The 22,189-nt window shown below is 40.5% G+C and overlaps 1 protein-coding gene across 3 annotated transcripts; it reads right to left on the bottom strand.

Annotated features, from left to right (window-relative positions):
• Positions 1–19,698: 19,698 nt before the first annotated feature.
• LOC121990101 (myb-related protein 2-like) lies at positions 19,699–21,926 on the bottom strand. Of its 3 annotated transcripts, none has more exons than XM_042544329.1 (5): positions 21,725–21,926; positions 21,565–21,641; positions 21,415–21,472; positions 21,181–21,352; positions 19,699–19,769 (listed from the first exon to the last, which is right to left on the bottom strand). In XM_042544329.1, exons 1-5 carry the CDS (start codon positions 21,924–21,926, stop codon positions 19,754–19,756), a joined length of 525 nt encoding a protein of 174 aa, XP_042400263.1. In that variant the 3' UTR covers positions 19,699–19,753. The 3 variants fall into 3 exon arrangements, with proteins under 3 accessions (XP_042400263.1, XP_042400265.1, XP_042400264.1); XM_042544330.1 differs by having other exon boundaries at positions 19,739–19,769; positions 21,181–21,268; XM_042544331.1 differs by lacking the exon at positions 21,181–21,352 and having other exon boundaries at positions 19,709–19,769.
• Positions 21,927–22,189: the final 263 nt, after the last annotated feature.

Raw genomic sequence — 22,189 nt, 5'->3', positions numbered from 1 at the left:
CCGCTGACACGCCTTACTAGGAAAGGCGTGAAGTTCATGTGGTCCGAGGATTACGAGACCAGCTTTCAGGAGCTGAAGCGGAGATTAGTGTCGGCTCCAGTTTTGGTTTTACCTTCTGGAGAGGACGGATTTGTGCTCTATACCGACGCGTCTCTTCAGGGTTTGGGCGCTGTTCTGATGCAGCACGGCAGAGTAGTCTCTTATGCTTCTCGTCAGCTGAAGGAGCATGAGAAGAACTACCCAGTTCATGACCAGGAGTTAGCCGCCATCATATATGCTTTGAAGATTTGGCATCATCATTTATATGGTATTACATTTGAGATTCTCACTGATCATAAGAGTCTCAAATATATTTTCACTCAGAAGGAGCTTAATCTCCGACAGAGGAGATGGATGGAGTTCCTGAAGGACTACGATTGTACCATTAGCTACCACCCGGGGAAAGTTAATGTGGTTGCAGATGCACTCAGCAGGAAGTCCAGAGGGACATTGGCTTGCCACCGAGTTTCAGTTATAGACTTGGTTCAGGGTTTCTCTGAGTTAGATCTTGAGGAGCAGGAACCGACAGAGTAGGGTATTCTGGTTACAATGGTTGCTCAGTCGTCGATCAGGACGAGGATCCGAGAGGCTCAGGCTGGTGATCAGCATTTTCAGTTCATTAGCAGTCAGATAGCTTCCGGGCAGCAGACCGAGTTCACATGAGACGATGAGGGTGTTATATATTTCCGAGGCAGATTATGTGTACCTCAGTCTCATCCTGTAAAATACCGAAAATAGGTGAATATTAATAAGGAAAATTTTCGGAATTTTTGGATATTTTTCGGGAATTTTTCGGAGCTCGTACGGACGAGTTAACGGGGATAAAAACGGAGCCCGAAAAAGCCTATTTAGGCTATCCCATTTAAGCGAGGAAAAGTTAAATTTATTTATGTGTTTTCTTTTTCCTTTTCCTTATTTTCCTCTTTCCCATTTTCTTCCTCGCCGAATTCCTTCCCTCTCCCTCACGCACCCGAGCCGCATCCCCTCCTCACCCGACGGCATCTTCTCCCGAACCCTAACCGGCGCCGAGCGGTTTCCTCTCCCTCTCCGCAGCCGATGCCATTCTCCCTTCCTCCCTATTGCGTCGCTTCTCCTCTTCTTCGAGCGTCGGCCACCAGATTCACCGAGCCACCATCAGCCAAGTTTTTCTTCCGGCCTATTCACCTCCGTTGGTCACCAGGTCCGAATTAGCACCGCCGGGTGCTGCCTCTCCGCCGAGCCATCTCCGGCCTATGCCCTAGCCGACCCCCAACCGCCGTGCCCTAATTCTTGGCCGCGCCTTCTTCACCCGACAGCGCCGCCGCCGCACGGGACAGCGCCGGCGACACTCGAGCCAACGCAGTCGAGGACCCGACTCTAGCCTCTGCCCTGACTCCAGCGACACTGTCCCTGTGCCCTAGTTCATCACTGCCGGCCCCTCTCCTAGCCTCCAGCCACTGTGCCCTAGTTTTGCTCTTTACTGTGGTTTCTGTTTTGTTGTTCCAGTAGCCACAGCAGTTGTGGATTGAGGTAAGCTTCGTTTGTTGTTTAGGATTATGGCTTGATTGAGTGTAAATCTTGATTTCATCTGATCCGAACAGTGAAGTATCCAGCAAGGAGGTTGGGTTTGGTGGAGGGTCTTGGTTTCGGCAGCTGTTCCATCTGTAGGCATCTTGTTGTCAGTATCAACACTCCCTGCTGTGGATCAACAATCACAGTCGTTGATTAAGGTAAGCTATGTTTGGAGTTTCGGTTGTATTTCTATGAGTATTTGGAGGATATGCATTTGTGTTGGATTATGTGGAGATGTTGCAATCTGCAGTTGTTTGGTTAGTTGAGGATGTAGGTAAGTTATGATGGATTTATGTTTCACTTAACCTAATGTGATTATGGAAGGCTTAATCTATTGTAGTTGTGATGAATTAAGTACCGTTGATTTATGTTGGATTATATTTAATCCTTGGATTTATTAGATATGATCACATTGCTAATCGTAAGTTGATTAGCGAAAGGAAATGATTGTGCTGATTGAGGATTATTGATTAAGGAGATTAATTCAAGTTAATAATTAATTAGGATTAATTAATGATGGATTGATTAAGGTTTTTCCTAATTAAGTTGGGTTGGATTTAGCTAGTTGTTGTTTATAAAATTAGCTAAATTGTATATCACATTATCTGCAGGACTTTGATTCGAGACGGTGTCTTGACGAGGGATCTATTTTGGATTGGACCTTTCTATTGGAGGCGGGTACTTTTGACTTTTTGTCTTTGATATGCTTAGTAATGAAATTAACATATTGCATTAATTATGTCCTTTGTTTGTTTCGGTTAGTCACTACCCAATATCTGATACATGATTGATTAATTGCTTGATTTGCATCCCATGTATACTTTATTTGCTTATACATGCTTATAGGGGGTAGTGATATACCATGCTTGACCATGTTCAGGACCTAGGTTTTTATACCTTCTGTGTACCTTTGATTCAATATGATTCGTTGACCTAGGGTGCACTTTTCTATATATATGGATTAGGTCAGGATGTTTATATGGTTATTGCCATGCATCATTTGCATGATTGCATGCTGTGCAATAGTCCGCTCCATTATTGCTGAGCACATCGCCAGTTACATGGATCTGCACACACCACCACTCATGGGTTAGTGGTCGATTCAGGCAGAGTGTGTTGCAGCAGGGACTCTGTTAGGCACCGTTGGTCCGCTCATGGGTAGTGTGACACAACGTGTTATCCGGCAGGGATTCCTCCCCGTCATTGTGTACCGGGAGTTGAGAGCATTGTGATCCCCCATCTATGATTTGGGGTAGGAGGATAGGTGTACTCCGACAGCATCCCGTCCACTCGGTCACTCATCAGGAGTAGTGACGACAGAGTGCACGGTTGTCACAGCCCTACCCACTCGACCTCACTATGTGTGTGAGATGATCGACTGGCGTCAGGGGTGACCAGGACGCATCATTGGCATCATATGCATGATGCATTTATTGCTTGTGTTTGTGTATGCTGCATATTGTTTGGATACCTATGTTTGACATGCATACAGGATTTCCTTATCCCTCGGACTGTTTGACCTTATACTCAGGACCTGGTTAGTACAGTATTCTCCTGTTTATTTCAGATGCATTCTTATCTTTCTTATCAGGAGACTGTACGCATGATTAATGCTAGGTGTTGTTTTCTTTACTTTGCATATCATCTGTACCTGCTGAGTGTTGGACTCACCCCGCCTCCATTGTTGATATTTTCAGGTTGATGCTGTCAGGAGGGAGTTCCAGTCGCTAGTCCTCACTACACGTAGTGCTGGTCCTGTAGACCTCCAGGATATGTTTGGTTTTCTTTGGTTTCTTTCTGTTCTAGACTGTTTGAACTCGTTATATTCTGGATTTATTTGCTTATGGATATGATATAGATTTTATTATATCGATGGATTTGGATTTGGTTTTTATTCTACTACATGCCTGCCTGGATGGCAGAAGAGGTGAGTTCGTCGGTTTTGAGCTTTACGAGTGTAGTTGAGTAGGGTGGTTTTTGAGTCAGAGTATTATTACTGCGTGGTTGTGTCAGCCAGAGGCTGAATATATATATAAACTGCGTGGTGATTGATTTTTATTATTGTTATGATTCCAGCCGCCTGTGGCTGAGTATTTAGTGCTTGTAGAAAATTTTTGATTGTCCGCCGTACAGGGGAGATGCTGCCGAAATTTTCTCGGACAGGGACTCTTCTGGGGCGTGACAATTTAGTGGTATCAGAGCACAGGTATACGATCTTTTGTTTTCGTATTTTTGATGTTTGGGATAACCTGATACCAATTTATTTACTTGGTATCAGAGCGCCAAGTTTGGCGATACTTGTTGGATTTTTGTATTTTGGATTTTCGGGATTTATCTGATACCAATTTATTGGTATCAGAGCAGGTTATGGATACCTGCTTTTGGTGTTTTGGAGATTTATCGGATACCTGTTGTTAGTATTCTGGATATTTGGGTTAGCCAGGTTTGCGAGTCAAACTGGGCATTTTCGGATTTTCGATATGGTTATGTTTCGGATTTCCGTTTCGATTTATTTGGATTTCCGGCGATGTTTCTCATTCGGAGTTTGAGGTCAAAGGTTGGGGACAGGACAGCGACGGAACATCTCCAGACGACATATAGGTATGATGTTTATTTTATGATAGTTAGGACATCTATTAGCACTTTATCTTTATTACCTGTCTGGATGTTGTAGCTATATTATATGTGATGGGTTAGCCATTGATCTTGCTCAACCCTAATAGAGATCAAGGATTATAGTCTCTGGTGATTTTATATATCTTACCACTAGTAGTTTTAGCTTTTGTTACTACTAGATGGTTAGGAAATGGAGGCACATACCAGCCTCTGCTATTGTTAGCTGGCTAATGGATGATACCTACATATTTATGTTGTTTTAGCCAGTGGAGGTTTTATACTCATATCTTTTGGATATTAGGATACCCGATATGATGAAAAATTGTTCATTAGGGGAGTTACCATGTTTGATCATTGTTGAGAATGGTTTGAGGTTGAGGGATATTGTGAGATCAGATATTATGATGTATTGATTTCTAATGATTTAGGAGAGTAAATGTTATGTGGTTGTTGATGATCTTTTAGTGGATAACTATTTTGATGATCTTTTATTTGGGTTGTCATTGATGGTGATATAGTGAGTATCATGTATGGTGTTCACAGGTTGATGTTTATAGTTGGTGATCAGATTATAAATTGGAAGCTAGAGAGCTTATGTGCCTATGAGATTTTTGATTTTAATAAATCTGGTTAATTGTGGTTAGTTAACAGGATGATAAAATTGATATTTGTTTCATCTGATATTGAACTATGTGGATAAATAATGATTTGATGTTTTGAATGCTAACTTACCCTCATGGAGAGTAGAGACTTATTCATCTGATATTAGTGGGCTGATATTTTTGAGGATGAAAATGAGAGTGTCTTGATGTTCCTAAATATTGACTTTTTCTTTTGGGTTGTACACATTTATACATATGATATTATGTGGTTGGATATACTTTAGTTGCTTGTGGAGGATTAAGGTATTCTTGATTAGTTAGTAGATGAATGATTTAGTTTTGTTGGTTGATCAGTAGAGGATTGTCATACTCTATTTTTAGAGGTTTGAACCTTTAGCTTATTTGTGCTTAGATATGTATCTAGAGCACCTTTGAGTACATGTTTTGTACTGACGTGGGAAGGACTGATTTAGTCAGAAATCATTTTCAGCTTGGATAGTTTATAAAGGATCGATGTATCCTATTCCATGAAGACTTTGACCGTAGACTGTATATACCTGGTAGGATAATTTAGAGGGTGCATTGGAATATGCGACCCCGCGGATGTAAGGAAGTGTAGAGCTAATTGCTTAACACTTATGGGATACAATCGTTACTAGTGTATACTGGGAGAGTACATTTTGGATTTATGAGGATAAAATTTTTCCCATTGGATATAGTCTTGGTAGTGTATGACATTGACTGCAATGTTATACCACAGTGTGTATATCTTTCTTGTCCGATACCAGTTCTTTTGAACCTAGAGCAGGGTTGTTACTGATTAGGCTGCTTTATTTTGGGTTGCCTTTGATTGATGTATTCATGCTTGATACATATGCATGAATTTTGTTTAGATATACCGGTAACCCATGAGTGTTGGTAGCATAAGGTTGGTCTCTTTGATTGAGCTGGTATGCTGATTTTGCATGTATATTATGATTGTTTTGGGTTGTAGGAGTCATGTGGTAGACTGCCCATTTGCAAGTAGTATATGTATCCATGTTTTGATATGATTTGAAGTTTCCTTGTGGATCATAGCTATGTAGTTCGGTGTATGTATCTGGATGTATTATTGAAGATATCTTGTTGATTAAATTCGAGATGTAGTATAAGTACATCGGTGGTGTTTTGATGGAGGCATTTTGTCGATTTAATCTGAGTTGTGATATGTACATATGTGTTTGGTGTGGTATCTGAGGTATCTTTTTTATTATGTTTGATATGTGAGTGCACCTGGGTTTAGTATGCTTATTTGGAAGTATATGTTGGTTATACTCTTGGCATAGGTGAAGATATGTCATGTGAGTGTGGTTTGAGGTGTATTGTTGATTTTACCTACATTGATTTTGCACATGTGTTCGGTATGTATTGTTGGAGGTATCATACTGAATATACCGGAGTTGTGAGTATGTTTGGTGTATAATAATTGGAGGATTTTGTTGATTATACATATGTTGTGTGAGCATGTGTGCTAGGTGTATACATTGGTAGCAGCATGATGATTCTACTTATACTGAATGCAGAATGTGGAGTGACTGCATTATGTCATTTGTTGAATTAACCCATCAACTAATTTTCCTATCAGTGGATGACCCACTAGGATGCTGATAGAGTTGATGATGGATTTGATTAGTTTCTAGGTTGTTATATCCTAGGCTAACCACAGCGAATTGTGGTAGAGAGATCTTGTACAGTCTCTAGCTGGATAGTTAGGTGCCTTAGGGTACTTAGGTATTGTTTTGTGGTGGAGCGTTGCTCCCACATAATACGGATTGCTGGTAGCGGATCATTGCTCCTATATTTATTGCAGACACATATTCCAGATTATTTGTGGTGGAGTGTTGCTCCCACATATTGAGGATTTCCTGTGGTAGAGCGTTGCTCCCACATATGTGGTGTTTCCTGTGATGGAGCGTTGCTCTCACCCTGGAGGATTTATTCTTTGGTGATTTATGTTATTGATGATCAGATTTTTCGATTTATTATCGGAGATCTTATAGATAGGAATGTCTGTGATACGGACATTATGTGTCTTGGTTTCTGCCATATAGGCTTACAGTGTCTTAGATGTTTTCAGGGACTCGATGATCTTGGTATGTCGAGGATGTTTGGATAGGTTTCCATTATCTTTGTGGACGATGTTGTGATCTATTACGGATCCAAGGTGAGTCACGTACACTACCTTTGCATAGATCTAGAGATGATTCGACGAGAACATCTATATGTGATTATCAGTAGTGCTGGTTTGGATTGTCTTTTGTTATGATGTTTGGGACACACGGTCACCAGTAGGAGTGTGCCGTGGTTCCACAGGAGATAGAGGTTGTTACCGTTGGGAGCAGCCGAAATCAGTGTAGGAGATCCGCAGTCTTTTGTGACTCGCAGGATATTACAGACCTTTCGTCGAGGGTTTCTTCCGCATAGCTATGCTACTTTCACGCGTGACCATAAAAGGCGTGAAGTTTACTTGGACTGAGGATTGCAAGACCAGCTTCTAGGAGCTGAAGCGGGGACGAGTGTCGACTTTGATTTTTGGTTTTTACCTTCGGAAGAGGACGAATTTGTCCTCTACACCGACGCGTCTCTACAGAGTATGAGTGCTGTTCTGGTGCAGCACGGTAGAGTATTCTTATATGCTTCTCGATAGTTGAGGGAGCCTGAGAAGAAAATACTCAGTTCATGATCTGGAGTTGGCCGCTATTATTTTTGTCCTGAAGATTTGGCAACATTATTTATATGGCGTTACATTTGATATTCTCACTGACCATAAGAGTCTCAAAGATCTGGTTACTTAGAAGGAACTTAATCTCTGACAAAGGAGATGGATGAAGTTCCTGAAGAATTATGATCGTACGATTAGCTATCACCTGGGAAAAGCTAATGTGGTTACCGATGCACTTAGCTAGAGGTCCAGAGGGACTTTAGCTTGCCACCGAGTTGTGGTCACAGATTTGATTCAGGATTTCTCTGAGTTAGACATTGAGGAGCAGGGACAGACAGAGCAGGGTATTCTTGTTACGATGGTTGCTCAGTCGTCGATCAGGAAGAGAATCCGAGAGACCCAGTTGTTGAGACCTCATGGAGCTCAACGTGAGGCAAAGTGGTCCATGTTATCAGTAGAGGATGTCAGAGGCATAAGACTGCCGGAAGTGTTATGCTGACCGGAGTTGGAGACCCTTAGAGTTCTCCATTTGCGACCAGATATTTCTACGAGTTTCACCCACGAAAGGGGTGAAGAGATTGACCTCAGAGGTAAGCTAGCTCCGCGATAAACTGGACCTTTCCAGATCTCGGAAAGGATTGTAGCAGTAGCTTATCAGTTGGCACTATTGCCGTCCTTGGCAGGCGTTCACGCCGTATTCCACGTATCTATGCTGAGGAGATACGTACCCGATCTGATACATGTGTTGATAGATAATCTCAGTTCTCCTTTCAGCCTGACGTCACCTATGAGGAGGTTCCGGTACGGATTCTCGATCGGAAGGAGCGTTAGTTGCGGAATAAGACTATAAGGCTAGTTAAAGTCAGATGACAGCATCATTCGGATGAGGAGGCTACTTGGGAGCTCGAAGATACTATCCGAGCTTGGTATCCCCATCTTTTCATTTGAGGTATGTGATGTAGTTTACCGTTCAGCATTTTTACTTTCTGTCTGTTGTTAGTACTTGCTGACGGTAGATAATGAAATTTGGGGACCAAATTTTTATTAGTGGGGGAGAATGTAAAATACCGAAAATAGGTGAATATTAATAAGGAAAATTTTCGGAATTTTTGGATATTTTTCGGGAATTTTTCGGAGCTCGTACGGACGAGTTAACGGGGATAAAAACGGGGCCCGAAAAAGCCTATTTAGGCTATCCCATTTAAGCGAGGAAAAGTTAAATTTATTTATGTGTTTTCTTTTTCCTTTTCCTTATTTTCCTCTTTCCCATTTTCTTCCTCGCTGAATTCCTTCCCTCTCCCTCACGCACCCGAGCCGCATCCCCTCCTCACCCGACGGCATCTTCTCCCGAACCCTAACCGGCGCCGAGCGGTTTCCTCTCCCTCTCCGCAGCCGACGCCATTCTCCCTTCCTCCCTATTGCGTCGCTTCTCCTCTTCTTCGAGCGTCGGCCACCAGATTCACCGAGCCACCATCAGCCAAGTTTTTCTTCCGGCCTATTCACCTCCGTTGGTCACCAGGTCCGAATTAGCACCGCCGGGTGCTGCCTCTCCGCCGAGCCATCTCCGGCCTATGCCCTAGCCGACCCCCAACCGCCGTGCCCTAATTCTTGGCCGCGCCTTCTTCACCCGACAGCGCCGCCGCCGCACGGGACAGCGCCGGCGACACTCGAGCCAACGTAGTCGAGGACCCGACTCTAGCCTCTGCCCTGACTCCAGCGACACTGTCCCTGTGCCCTAGTTCATCACTGCCGGCCCCTCTCCTAGCCTCCAGCCACTGTGCCCTAGTTTTGCTCTTTACTGTGGTTCTGTTTTGTTGTTCCAGTAGCCACAGCAGTTGTGGATTGAGGTAAGCTTCGTTTGTTGTTTAGGATTATGGCTTGATTGAGTGTAAATCTTGATTTCATCTGATCCGAACAGTGAAGTATCCAGCAAGGAGGTTGGGTTTGGTGGAGGGTCTTGGTTTCGGCAGCTGTTCCATCTGTAGGCATCTTGTTGTCAGTATCAACACTCCCTGCTGTGGATCAACAATCACAGTCGTTGATTAAGGTAAGCTATGTTTGGAGTTTCGATTGTATTTCTATGAGTATTTGGAGGATATGCATTTGTGTTGGATTATGTGGAGATGTTGCAATCTGCAGTTGTTTGGTTAGTTGAGGATGTAGGTAAGTTATGATGGATTTATGTTTCACTTAACCTAATGTGATTATGGAAGGCTTAATCTATTGTAGTTGTGATGAATTAAGTACCGTTGATTTATGTTGGATTATATTTAATCCTTGGATTTATTAGATATGATCACATTGCTAATCGTAAGTTGATTAGCGAAAGGAAATGATTGTGCTGATTGAGGATTATTGATTAAGGAGATTAATTCAAGTTAATAATTAATTAGGATTAATTAATGATGGATTGATTAGGGTTTTTCCTAATTAAGTTGGGTTGGATTTAGCTAGTTGTTGTTTATAAAATTAGCTAAATTGTATATCACATTATCTGCAGGACTTTGATTCGAGACAGTGTCTCGACGAGGGATCTATTTTGGATTGGACCTTTCTATTGGAGGCGGGTACTTTTGACTTTTTGTCTTTGATATGCTTAGTAATAAAATTAACATATTGCATTAATTATGTCCTTTGTTTGTTTCGGTTAGTCACTACCCAATATCTGATACATGATTGATTGATTGCTTGATTTGCATCCCATGTATACTTTATTTGCTTATACATGCTTATAGGGGGTAGTGATATACCATGCTTGACCATGTTCAGGACCTAGGTTTTTATACCTTCTGTGTACCTTTGATTCAATATGATTCGTTGACCTAGGGTGCACTTTTCTATATATATGGATTAGGTCAGGATGTTTATATGGTTATTGCCATGCATCATTTGCATGATTGCATGCTGTGCGATAGTCCGCTCCATTATTGCTGAGCACATCGCCAGTTACATGGATCTGCACACACCACCACTCATGGGTTAGTGGTCGATTCAGGCAGAGTGTGTTGCAGCAGGGACTCTGTTAGGCACCGTTGGTCCGCTCATGGGTAGTGTGACACAACGTGTTATCCGGCAGGGATTCCTCCCCGTCATCGTGTACCGGGAGTTGAGAGCATTGTGCTCCCCCATCTATGATTTGGGGTAGGAGGATAGGTGTACTCCGACAGCATCCCGTCCACTCGGTCACTCATCAGGAGTAGTGACGACAGAGTGCACGGTTGTCACAGCCCACCGACCTCACTATGTGTGTGAGATGATCGACCGGCGGTGACCGAGACGCATCATTGGCATCATATGCATGATGCATTTATTGCTTGTGTTTGTGTATGCATATTGTTTGGATACCTATGTTTGACATGCATGGATTTCCTTATCCCTGACTGCTTTGACCTTATACTCAGACTCGTTAGTATTCTCCTGCTTATTTCGGATGCATTCTTATCTTTCTTATCAGGTACGCATGATTAATGCTAGGTGTTGTTTTCTTTACTTTGCATATCATCCGCTGAGTGTTGGACTCACCCGCCTCCATTGTTGATATTTTCGGTTGATCTTTGTCGGGGAGTTCCAGTCGCTAGTCCTCACTACACGTAGTGCTGGTCCTGCAGACCTCCAGGATATGTTTGGTTTTCTTTGGTTTCTTTCTGTTCTAGACTGTTTGAACTCGTTATATTCTGGATTTATTTGCTTATGGATATGATATAGATTTTATTATATCGATGGATTTGGATTTGGTTTTTATTCTACTACATGCCTGCCTGGATGGCAGAAGAGGTGAGTTCGTCGGTTTTGAGCTTTACGAGTGTAGTTGAGTAGGGTGGTTTTTGAGTCAGAGTATTATTACTGCGTGGTTGTGTCAGCCAGAGGCTGAATATATATATAAACTGCGTGGTGATTGATTTTTATTATTGTTATGATTCCAGCCGCTTGTGGCTGAGTATTTAGTGCTTGTAGAAAATTTTTGATTGTCCGCCGTACAGGGGAGATGCTGCCGAAATTTTCTCGGACAGGGACTCTTCTGGGGCGTGACACATCCGGTCTTACAGGAACTACTCCAGGAGGCACACCGCTCTCGATTTGCGATCCATTCAGGCGGGACCCGTATGTATCGAGACTTGAGGCGTTCCTATTGGTGGAACGACATGAAGAAAGACATCGTGGATTTCATAGCTAGATGTCTTGTTTGTCAGCAGGTGAAGGCTAAGCACCAGAGACCTGCAGGATTACTTCAGCGGATTCCTACTCCTGAGTGGAAGTGGGATCACATTACCATGGACTTTGTGGTAGGGTTGCCGAGGACACGACGAGGTCATGACGCGATTTGGGTAATCGTTGATCGATTAACCAAATCCGTGCATTTCTTAGCGATTCGGAGGACTGATTCCCTGGATCGATTGGCAGATCTATATTGCCGAGAGATCATCAGACTACATGACGTTCCGTTGAGTATCATTTCGGATAGAGATCTACGGTTTACGTCTCGTTTCTGGCAGAGTCTGCAGCAGGCCTTGGGCACACAGCTCCGTTTTAGTACAGCTTTCCATCCACAGACAGATGGACAGTCAGAGCGGACCATTCAGACTTTAGAGGACCTGCTGAGGTCATGTGTTATGGATTTCGGAGACAGTTGGGAGGACCATCTGTCGTTGGTAGAGTTTGCCTACAACAACAGCTTTCATTCGGCTATCCAGATGGCACTGTTTGAGGCGTTGTATGGTAGACCTTGTCGGACACCCGTCCTCTGGGATGAGGTTGGAGAGGCCCAGTTGTTGGGACCTCATAGAGTTCAGCAGGATGCAGAGTTGGTCCGTACTATCAGACGGAGGATGTCAGAGGCGTAGGACCGCCAGAAGAGTTATGCTGATCGGAGACGCAGACCACTAGAGTTCTCTGTTGGCGACCATGTATTTCTGCGAGTTTCACACACGAAAGGGGTGAAGAGATTTGGCCTCAGAGGTAAGCTAGCTCCGCGGTACATTGGCCCTTTCGAGATCTTGGAGAGGATCGGAGCGGTAGCTTACCGACTGGCACTACCACCGTCCCTGCCAGGCGTTCATGATGTATTCCACGTATCGATGCTGAGGAGATACGTACATGACCTGACACATGTGTTGGTAGATATCCCAATTCCAGTTCAGCCTGACATTACTTATGAGGAGGTTCCGATACGGATTCTCGACCGGAAAGAGCATCAGTTGCGGAACAAGACTATCCGGCTGGTTAAAGTCGATGACAACATCATTCGGACGAGAAGGCTACTTGGGAGCTCGAGGATACTATCCGAGCTCGATATCCCTATCTTTTCACTTGAGGTATGTGATTTAATTTACCGTTCAACATTTATACTATATATCTGTTGTTAGTACTTGCTGATGGTAGATAACGAAATTTGGGGACCAAATTTTTATTAGTGGGAGAGAATGTAAAATATCGAAAATAGGTGAATATTAATAAGGGAATTTTCCGGAATTTTTGAAAAAAAAATTTGGGAATTTTTCGGAGCACGTACGGACGAGTTAACGGGGATAAAAATGGGACCCGGGAAAAGCCTGTTTAGGCTACCCATTTAAGTGAGGAAATGTTAATTTAAATATTTCCTTTTCTTTTCTTTTATTTCTTGTTTTCTTTTTTCTCTGTTTCTTTCTCTCCCGTGCATGCCCGACACTGCCTTCTCCCTTGCCCTAACCGACGGCGGTTCTCTCCTCCCTCACGTATAAGCCTCGGCCAAGTTCTCTTTTGCCTCTACTCTACCCGACGTCGACCATCTCTTCCTTCTTCCTCCACGAGCCCTAAATTTCCTTTTTTTCTCGGCCACTTCGCCGAGTGACAGTGTTGATCGCGGCTACTGCCGAGCCCCGATCTCCTCTGTGCTGAGCCCTCGCGACTTCATCGCAAGTCGACGCCACTTCATCTCCTCTACTTCACTCTCCTCTGCTGGCACGAGCCACTTGTGGAGCGATCTCGACGTTGTAGCTGCGCCGACACAATTTCTCCATCGACCGTGCCTTAGATCCCTTCAATTGACCTCCGGTAACCTCTATCTGTGCCCTGTGTCTCTTCAATTGACCGTCGGCAATTGCTATCTGTGCCCTAATCCGATCCAGTGAGGTGGTTGGTCTTGGCCGAGACCAACAGTGCGGGAAGCTGACTACGACTGAAAGATAGCTTGGTTCTGTACCCCTTGCGCGGCTGAGCTGTTAGCCTGAGATCCATTGCCCTTCTAGTTTGGAGAAGAGGATAACCATCGATGATACTCTCCTCATCAGTTCTGAAGTGGAGGGTTCTTTCTTCCTTGCAATCGCATCTCGATCTCTTCACCAAGTAATGTTGGATCAAATTAAGGTAAGGTCTGTTTAGTACTTAAACAATAGAGGATTTGTTCTGTTGTTATATTAGATTGATTCTTGGAAGGAATTGAATCTTTGCTAGGGTTGATTTCAACAGAACAATGTTTGGTTGAGAGATAGGCATCTGATCGCTGTTCGCACATTAGGGTAAGTGTGTTTCTTCTGATCTGTTTTGTTAGGAATGGAACCCTAAGCTTTGGATTAGGGATAGTTAATTGTGATTAACTATTTAATTAGGGTTCTTGAAGGAAAATAGTTTTGGTTTAACTATTTGAGTTATAATTAAACTTAGCTAAATTGTATGATTTATTACAGGACATTGATACGAGACGAGTATCTCGATTACCGAATTGGACCTTTCTTTTGGAGGCGGGTACTTTTGACTTTATGTCGTTTGATATACATAGTAGTGAATTTAACAAATTACATTAATTATGTTCCTCATTCTGTTTCGGTTAATCACTACCCAAGAACTTGTTACATGCTTGATTGATTGCTTGGTTTGCATCTCATGTATACTTTACCTGTTTATACATGCTTGTAGAGGTAGTGATATACCATGCTTCACCATGTTCAGAACCTAGATTGTATACCTTATCTGATCTGTGTACCGTTGTTTTGATTCATTGACTTATAGTGCACTTTCTATGTAACGACCACCCTTCTTACTACTCTACTACTCTCTAAAAGTGACCGTTACTTAACTACTAACTCTACTTAACCGGTATGATTAAAATCACAAGGAAACCCTACCAAAAAATTTTGGCAAAATCTCCCCTGTATCGGTGGCCTTAAACTGATATAAAATACTATATACACAGCCACAGGCGGCTAGAACAGATAACAAACTATCACGCAGTTATATAAGTGTTAAAACCAAAAGGAAACAATACCATAAATCATCACATAAGAACATAATTCATCTACTATGTCCTAATCACATCAAAATAACATATACTGACACAAATACTTCTAACATAGCAAAAGAAAAAGAAAACTAAAGGAAACTCCTTCCTAGTCCCAAGGCTTCCATAGTCTTGGCATCACACATCCTTCGACCACCTCCTTGTCGCCTTCCTTTCTATATCTTTTCCTTTCCTGTATCTGTAGTAAGAGGAAGTGCAATCTATAAGCAAAATTTACTTAGTAAGCGCTATCTAACTCACAAAATCACGAATGTGCATGTATACGAAAAGAACTAGAAACTATATGCTCTAAAAAGAAATTAAGCATAAACATAACTGCTCATGTCAAACTAATAGCAAAGAAAAGCTAAGGACTCTACTCATGTAATTTTAATAGCTAATCATGCTGCTCATCTAACAGGTAAACATGAAAAACTACTCATCTACTAGATAAACATGGTAGAATAAAGAACTAAACTTACTGATTTTTAGAACTATATGAACCTTATTTCATTTGTTCTAAACTTAATCTTTAATATTTTATGTTTATGTAAAACTCATTTTACTTGTTCAAAAACTTATACTTATAATACTTCAAAATAATAATCAACTTCTTCTTGGGCCCGACAACTGTACTTGCTTTTACTTTTGTAACGACCCGACCCAATTGGCGGCCCATTTGGCGACCCTCGGGTCGTCGACCGTCGGCCGTGCCGTTACTACTAGGTTATCTAAACCTAGGGACGACTATGGGAGCCCAACCCAAGGACAACTAAGAGTCCAGCACAGTGCCACTGATAAAAGTAAAATACTTGTTATCTTTTAATACTTCTATATAATGCCTTGGCATTTTCTTTAGCACCTTGTGTGCCAAAATCCTTAAAGACTTGACTTTGGGATCTACTTAAGGCCATGGCCTTTTTCTTTCTTTTCTTTATCTTTCTTATACTTTTCTTATAAAAGAATGCTTCTTACAAAACTGAAATGTTTAAACAAATTCTAACACTGAAATACTTAAACAAAATCTGCATACAAGTTTAAACAGAAATCTGCATATTAAGCTTAACTAAAATCTGCATATTAAGCTTATCTAAAATCTACATACTAAGCTTATCTAAAATCTGCACACTAATACTTTATAAAATCTGCATTGATCAACATGTAAATCTCTTTTCTCATCTTCTAAACCAAACTTCTATTCTGAACTTATTACTTGCATAACTAAATCACTCACATACTTCTCACCTTTAGACTAAGCTAACCTCAATAATCGGTCCAGGAATTATCTTCCTAAATATAGAACCCAAGCTTACATCAAACCAATTTAATGAACAAATCTTCAACTACTCTAAATTTCAGTCAGGATTCATTCTTGTTATTCACGGCAGTAACACCAAAACTTGCTTACCTAATTCTATCCGAGTCTAACTACAATAGAGATAAGCACACAACAAAATAATGGTACTAGTCTGTGTGGTGCCATTTTATTTGTTTTCCCTCTAAGCGGTTCTAGCAGTCCTTTAGTGCTTCATAAACCATCAAGAATATCATGACCTCAATCCACATCCATAACGACTTAGATCAACAATCTAACAATTCAAACATAAAGCTCCCAAAGACTGGATTTGGATTTGATCAAATCCCAGTTCAAATTGTCTGAATTATACCTAAAGGTCAATACATAGGAACACACAGTACAAAAGTAAATGATTCCATAGTCTTAATCCTGTAAGAAAATTCCTAAATCAACACCAATCAACAAGTTAACTTAGCATGGAAGTTGAATCAACCTATTCTGTTCAGGGATACAAAACTGAGCCACGGCATAATACTTATGCTAGCACTGAAACACCCAAATTCACTGCATTGCAGTATCACAAAGCATGAAACTAAGTAGCATAGAATCCAATCAAAAGCACAAAAACACAGCAATGCGAGACATGATGCAAAACAACCTCGACTTGAAATCTGAAATTCTGAATTCGTTTGTTCAAAACTTTCAGAAACAAGGAAAGGAATAAAAGGTAAACCTGGGAGCTATCCTACTGCAGGTGAGTAGCAACTTACCCCTCGTGTTCTTGGACTTACAGCCGGAAAAGGTGGCTTCCAATACTTCTAGGGCTTGCGGAGGACTCAAGCTCTCGGCAACTCCTTCACCTCCACTTGTTCTCCTCGACAAGGTGATCACGATGGTAGAGAACCCTCTCGGATTAGGTCCTTGGCCGGCCGCCAGAGACGAGCCCTAGTTGCGGCTTCGTCGTCTTCGTTTGCGCGCCGTCGCGAGAGGAGGAATTTTGAGAGAAATTTTTAGGTTTTAGGAAAAGGATTTAAATCTTATACTCAAGGCTATTTTCGTTTCCAACTATAGCTTAAATGGAATTTTTCTCCTTCTTTAATAACAAACGATCGCTAGCACACTTGGTCAGCCCGGCTTTAACTAAATCCCAGGTCGCGGCTTCGATTCCTCAGCCGCGCACTTTTATTTCCAATTTATTTTACTGTTCCTAACTACTATATATCTCGCTCCATATATGTTCACAAACAGGTCGTAGACCAGTTGGTTGGCTGAGCTCGATAAAAACCTGGTTCGGGTCCGAGGTCCTGGGTTTAAAACCCGGCTTCAACATATATATTTATTATTATTATTTTTTAAACTTCTTTCTCTTGGTAAAAATACCAAACGAACTTCAAAAATAGCATAAAAATACTCTAAAAATCTCTAGAATTTTTCTATAGCATTTGTAAATATTTTTGAATTATTTTTGGGGCTCAAAATGAGAAAATTTGGGTCGTTACAATTCCCCACACCTTATAAAAAGTTCATCCTCGAACTTAGAATAATTCCGGATATTTATATCTCACACTGTCCTCACACTCCTAGGTAACTTCCTCGTACTTCTGATTCCAAATGACTTTCACTAACGGTACTTTTTGTTCCTTAGTCTCTTAACTTCTCGGTCCTTATTATTCATATCGCATCATACCCATTAGTGGTCGTTGGAAGGCCTGTTATAAGGTCTCTGGAGACCATAGGTGCATTAGTCACACCAAATGGCATGACTACAAATTCGCAGTGTCCATATCTGGTCCTGGAGACTGTTTTGGTGCATCACCTCCTTTCACTTTCAACTGATGGTTCCTAGAACGCAGATCTATTTTAGATAACACTGTTGCCCTCCTTAGCTGATCAAATAGATCATCCATTCCGGGAAGAGGGTACTTGTCATTAACCGTTACTTTGCTCAACGCTCTAAAATCTATGCACATCCGCATAGATCTGTCTTTCTCCTTAATGAACAACTCTAGAGTTCCCCGGTGTGAATGACTAGGGCAGATGAAACCCTTGTCAAGTAGCTCCTGAATTTATTCTTGTAATTCTCTTAGCTCTGCTAGAGAAATTCAATACAGAGCTTTTGAAATTAGGCTGGTGTCAGGAAACAACTCAATTTCAAACTCTACTTCTCTGTTGGGAGATAGTCCAAGTAGCTCTTCTAGAAATACCTCTGGGTATTCGCAGACTACCCGAACGTCTTCCTGCTTGGGTCTTTCTTGTTATCATTGTCCTTCTAGTTCTAATTAGTTAACTGGGGCTTCTGACTCCCCACTGTCTTGTCCTCTATCTTAACATCTAGTTATGCCAAGAATAATACCTGATATCTTCTCTATCCTTTCTAAACATACTTATGTATATATGAATATCAGAGAAACAAAACTAAAATTGTCTCTATTCTTTCTAAGCATATGTATCAAAACATAGAAAATTAAAACATGAATTTTCTTCTATCCTAAGCACATATAAGCAGATACTCTATACTGCAAATAATAAAGAAAGCATAAAAGAAAATTAAATACTTTCTTACTTGAAGACGGCAAGGATGGTGCTGATGTGTGATGCTGGAGAATGGGACCTGCTCTGATACCAACTATAACGACCACCCTTCTTACTACTCTACTACTCTCTAAAAGTGACCGTTACTTAACTACTAACTCTACTTAACCGGTATGATTAAAATCACAAGGAACCCCTACCAAAAAATTTCGGCAGAATCTCCCCTGTACCGGTGACCTTAAACTGATATAAAAATACTATATACACAGCCACAAGCGGCTGGAACAGATAACAAACTATCACGCAGTTATATAAGTGTTAAAACTAAAAGGAAACAAAACCACAAATCATCACACAAGAACACAATTCATCTACTATGTCCTAATCACATCAAAATAACATATACTGACTCAAATACTTCTAACATAGCAAAAGAAAAAGAAAACTAAAGGAAACACTACAACAAAAACTGCAAACGACAACGGATATTATCCGTTGTCGTAGGGTCAAAAAACCGTTGTAACTGAGGGCGTTGTAGAATGTATTGCCCTACGAAAACGGTTTTGAATCCGTTGTCTTTGTAGACATTTGACAACGGTTTTTATCTGTTGTTGTATATATGCTCAAAATTTGGCTACGAAGGATACGACAACGTTTTAAAACCGTTGTAGTAGACTCTTTTTACAACAGATATAAACTGTTGTGGTAGATAATATTTACTCGTTTTGCTTTTTTTTTACAACAATTTTAATATATTTTACAACGGATAAAACCGTTGTCTTTTATCACTTTTTTTCAAAAAAAATTCGTTGTGGTTTACATAGTTTTTACAACATTTTTAATTGTTGTCTTTAATGTTCATTAATATCAAACAACCAATCTTATTTTACTATAAGCAAACTACCAATACAAAACTAAATATTTACTACATTAAATCCAAAATAAACATCCATATATAATTCATCTTGTAGCCACACATATACAAAAATATACAAAATGAGTTGTTACTCATCAAAATACACATGTTCTCCATTACTGTTCTCCCTATACATTAAATCACATGTTTTCCATTTGCTGTTCTCCATATGGCTTTTAATTTACAAATTAGCAAGGCAAGCTACATCCTAACAAAGTTCACTTCTTGCATCAAAAAAACTCAAGCCTCAAGAATTGCCCGACCTGCAAAAGAAAAATTCAACAAAACTTATAAAATTCCAGAATTCCAGATTATAGTCCACATGACAACATGAATTCCTGGAAAACAAGCAATACAAGGAAACATGTCATTTTATACTCGAAGTTGCATGTTTGAGGTGGTTATAGTCAAAATTACTATAAATATGACTACCAAAGAATAAGAGCAACTAAAAAACTACTTTCATCCAGTTAGGGAAAAAATAGACAATTGTAAATTTTCCTCCTTCTCTTACGTTTTCAACTAATGACTGGTTTAAAGAGGATTTTTTGCAACTTTATCAAGTTTTACATTGACTCAAACTTATGACTACCCTTGAACATAATCTTTGAGTATCTATTTGTACATGTTGCAGAACTGTTAGCCACTGCTAGAAGAAATGGAGAAACTCTTCCAACTAATGTACTCCATGTGACTCAAGGAGCCTTATCGAAATATGGTTCTAATAATAATAATAATAAAATCCTCTCTCAATCAGCTGCATTCATGAGTAACACATTGGAAGAGGAATATCAAGGATGTGTCTGAAAGGAAAAGAACTCTGGTATTCACAAAATATTGACATGAAAAGTGAAACTTAACCATATTAACCTGCCACCTCAAATTCATACTTTGTATTCCTAGATGCCCCTCAGATCAAGATAGCTAAGATGACTTAATCTGGAAAATCATTTCAAAATTAAAGTCATTCAAATATGAAACACACGAGATTAATTGCACAGATCAACGTTTATTACAAATTTTCAATCTTTCCTAAAAAATTTCACACGTATATTGGTCGACTATTAGCCCAGTGAAACCACCAATATGCCACTAAGTGCAACTATCTTACCCCCACCTGATTAGGACAAGGTTCCAAAATTAAGAGAAACCAAAATCTAACTCAAAAGGCCAGAAGGGAAAAAAAAGGCGATGAAACTTTTGTATTAAATGCGATTGTAAAAAGAAAAAATAATAAATTATAGGATTAGACAAGGAAATTAAACTAGCAAATGAAACAAAGACAGATACAAAAGGTCATCATCTAACAATTCACAAAGAGATAACTTCCACATTGTCAGTCCTTGCATAATTTAGAAACAACTAAATAAGCTACTCACACAACCCAACCATTAATTTTGGACCACAAAGAGAGGCAATAAATAAGGGAAATGTCAACTAATTCTGCTCATGGTAGAAATGCAAGAATAAAGTATTGAGCAAAGAAGATAGCTAGCTGTGAACAAACAAATTATTGGCACTAAGGAATCAAAATCAATAAGTCATGGAGTCACAAACAAAGTGTTCAACCATATTTTGAAGTCTAGTAATTTATACCTAGTAATGAATATAGTCTAGTACGCAATCTGCCCATTCGGATCGCACTTCGTCAAAATGAGTGATGCGAAAACTTACCACATGTAAGCAACCAGACAATTAGCAGATATTGGCTCCAACTCATAAAAAGGTGTGATGTCTTTAATGCTCACTAGCAGTTCGTACTCTTTGTCAAAGAAATCATAATAAAAGACAATTGATATACTTTTTTCGGGGCTGTCCAAAACAAGCATAGAGTAACAACCTACAACTGCAGCATTATGTATTAGCTTGCAAGCTCATTATGTTTGATAAATTTGGATTTGCTCTTACCATTCTTAGTACTTCCCATGTTTGCTTGAGGTTGAAGATTTTTGCTAAGTCTGTACTTCTGCAATTCAAGAAGAGAAGCATAGTCTTCAAATATAAAAATGAATAAAGAAAAGCTAAGGAAGAAGAATTAAGGAATTAGTTAGTCAGGACCTGAAGATGGCTTTTTAGGTGATACAGTGTCAGTCCAGGAATGCCCATGAGTCTCATGACTGCTTTTGGTGTTGCCTCTGCATTACACTTAAGCAAGTTAGTTTGCTATCATGCAAAGTATGTTGCCTTGGCTCTATATATATTTTTCTTGTATACTTACTGTCTGCTCCGCCAAGTTGATTAACTGCTTCTATGAATTTATCATGGAGTTCAGGTCTCCACTTCAACCTTGGCTTTGCATCAGTTGATAGCACTAGTCCCGATTCGTCTGGAATGCTCCCCCATTGTTGCAATAACAAATGCCTCTCTGGAGGAAATGCTTCCCTAGAAGAAACGACGTTGTTGTGGCCTTGATGATACATCTTCTGCTTGGTAAGAAATAGTATGCACATCAATCATCAAATAGAAGCAAAGATTTCCCTTTTCCTTTTTCTTACCTTATCTATTGTTGCCTTTGTTTCAGGTAATCCTATTCACATCAGATCTTTGAGTAGTTGAAACTTGTCGCTTTAGATTCATCTACTTCGTATTTCTGGAATGCCAGGACATGCACATCTATGATCTATCATTTTCCTAAAGGCTCATCTACTTCTCTTGCAGCTAAAGGATGGTACAAAACTCTTTA

Source organism: Zingiber officinale, chromosome 6B (assembly GCF_018446385.1).
Source record: "Zingiber officinale cultivar Zhangliang chromosome 6B, Zo_v1.1, whole genome shotgun sequence".
NCBI classification, from domain to species: domain Eukaryota; kingdom Viridiplantae; phylum Streptophyta; class Magnoliopsida; order Zingiberales; family Zingiberaceae; genus Zingiber; species Zingiber officinale.
The sequence above is the reverse complement of the archived record's forward strand: the minus strand, read 5'-3'. Positions and strand labels throughout refer to the sequence as shown.

Bases quoted from the DNA above. Each gene is read 5' to 3' on its own strand.
- LOC121990101 (XM_042544329.1), bottom strand. From the start codon at position 21,926: ATGTATCATCAAGGCCACAACAACGTCGTTTCTTCTAGGGAAGCATTT. The intron at 21,642-21,724 runs GTAAGTATACAA...AGTGTAATGCAG, and splicing joins TCAACTTGGCGGAGCAGACA to AGGCAACACCAAAAGCAGTC. The intron at 21,353-21,414 runs GTAAGAGCAAAT...ATAATGCTGCAG, and splicing joins CATGGGAAGTACTAAGAATG to TTGTAGGTTGTTACTCTATG.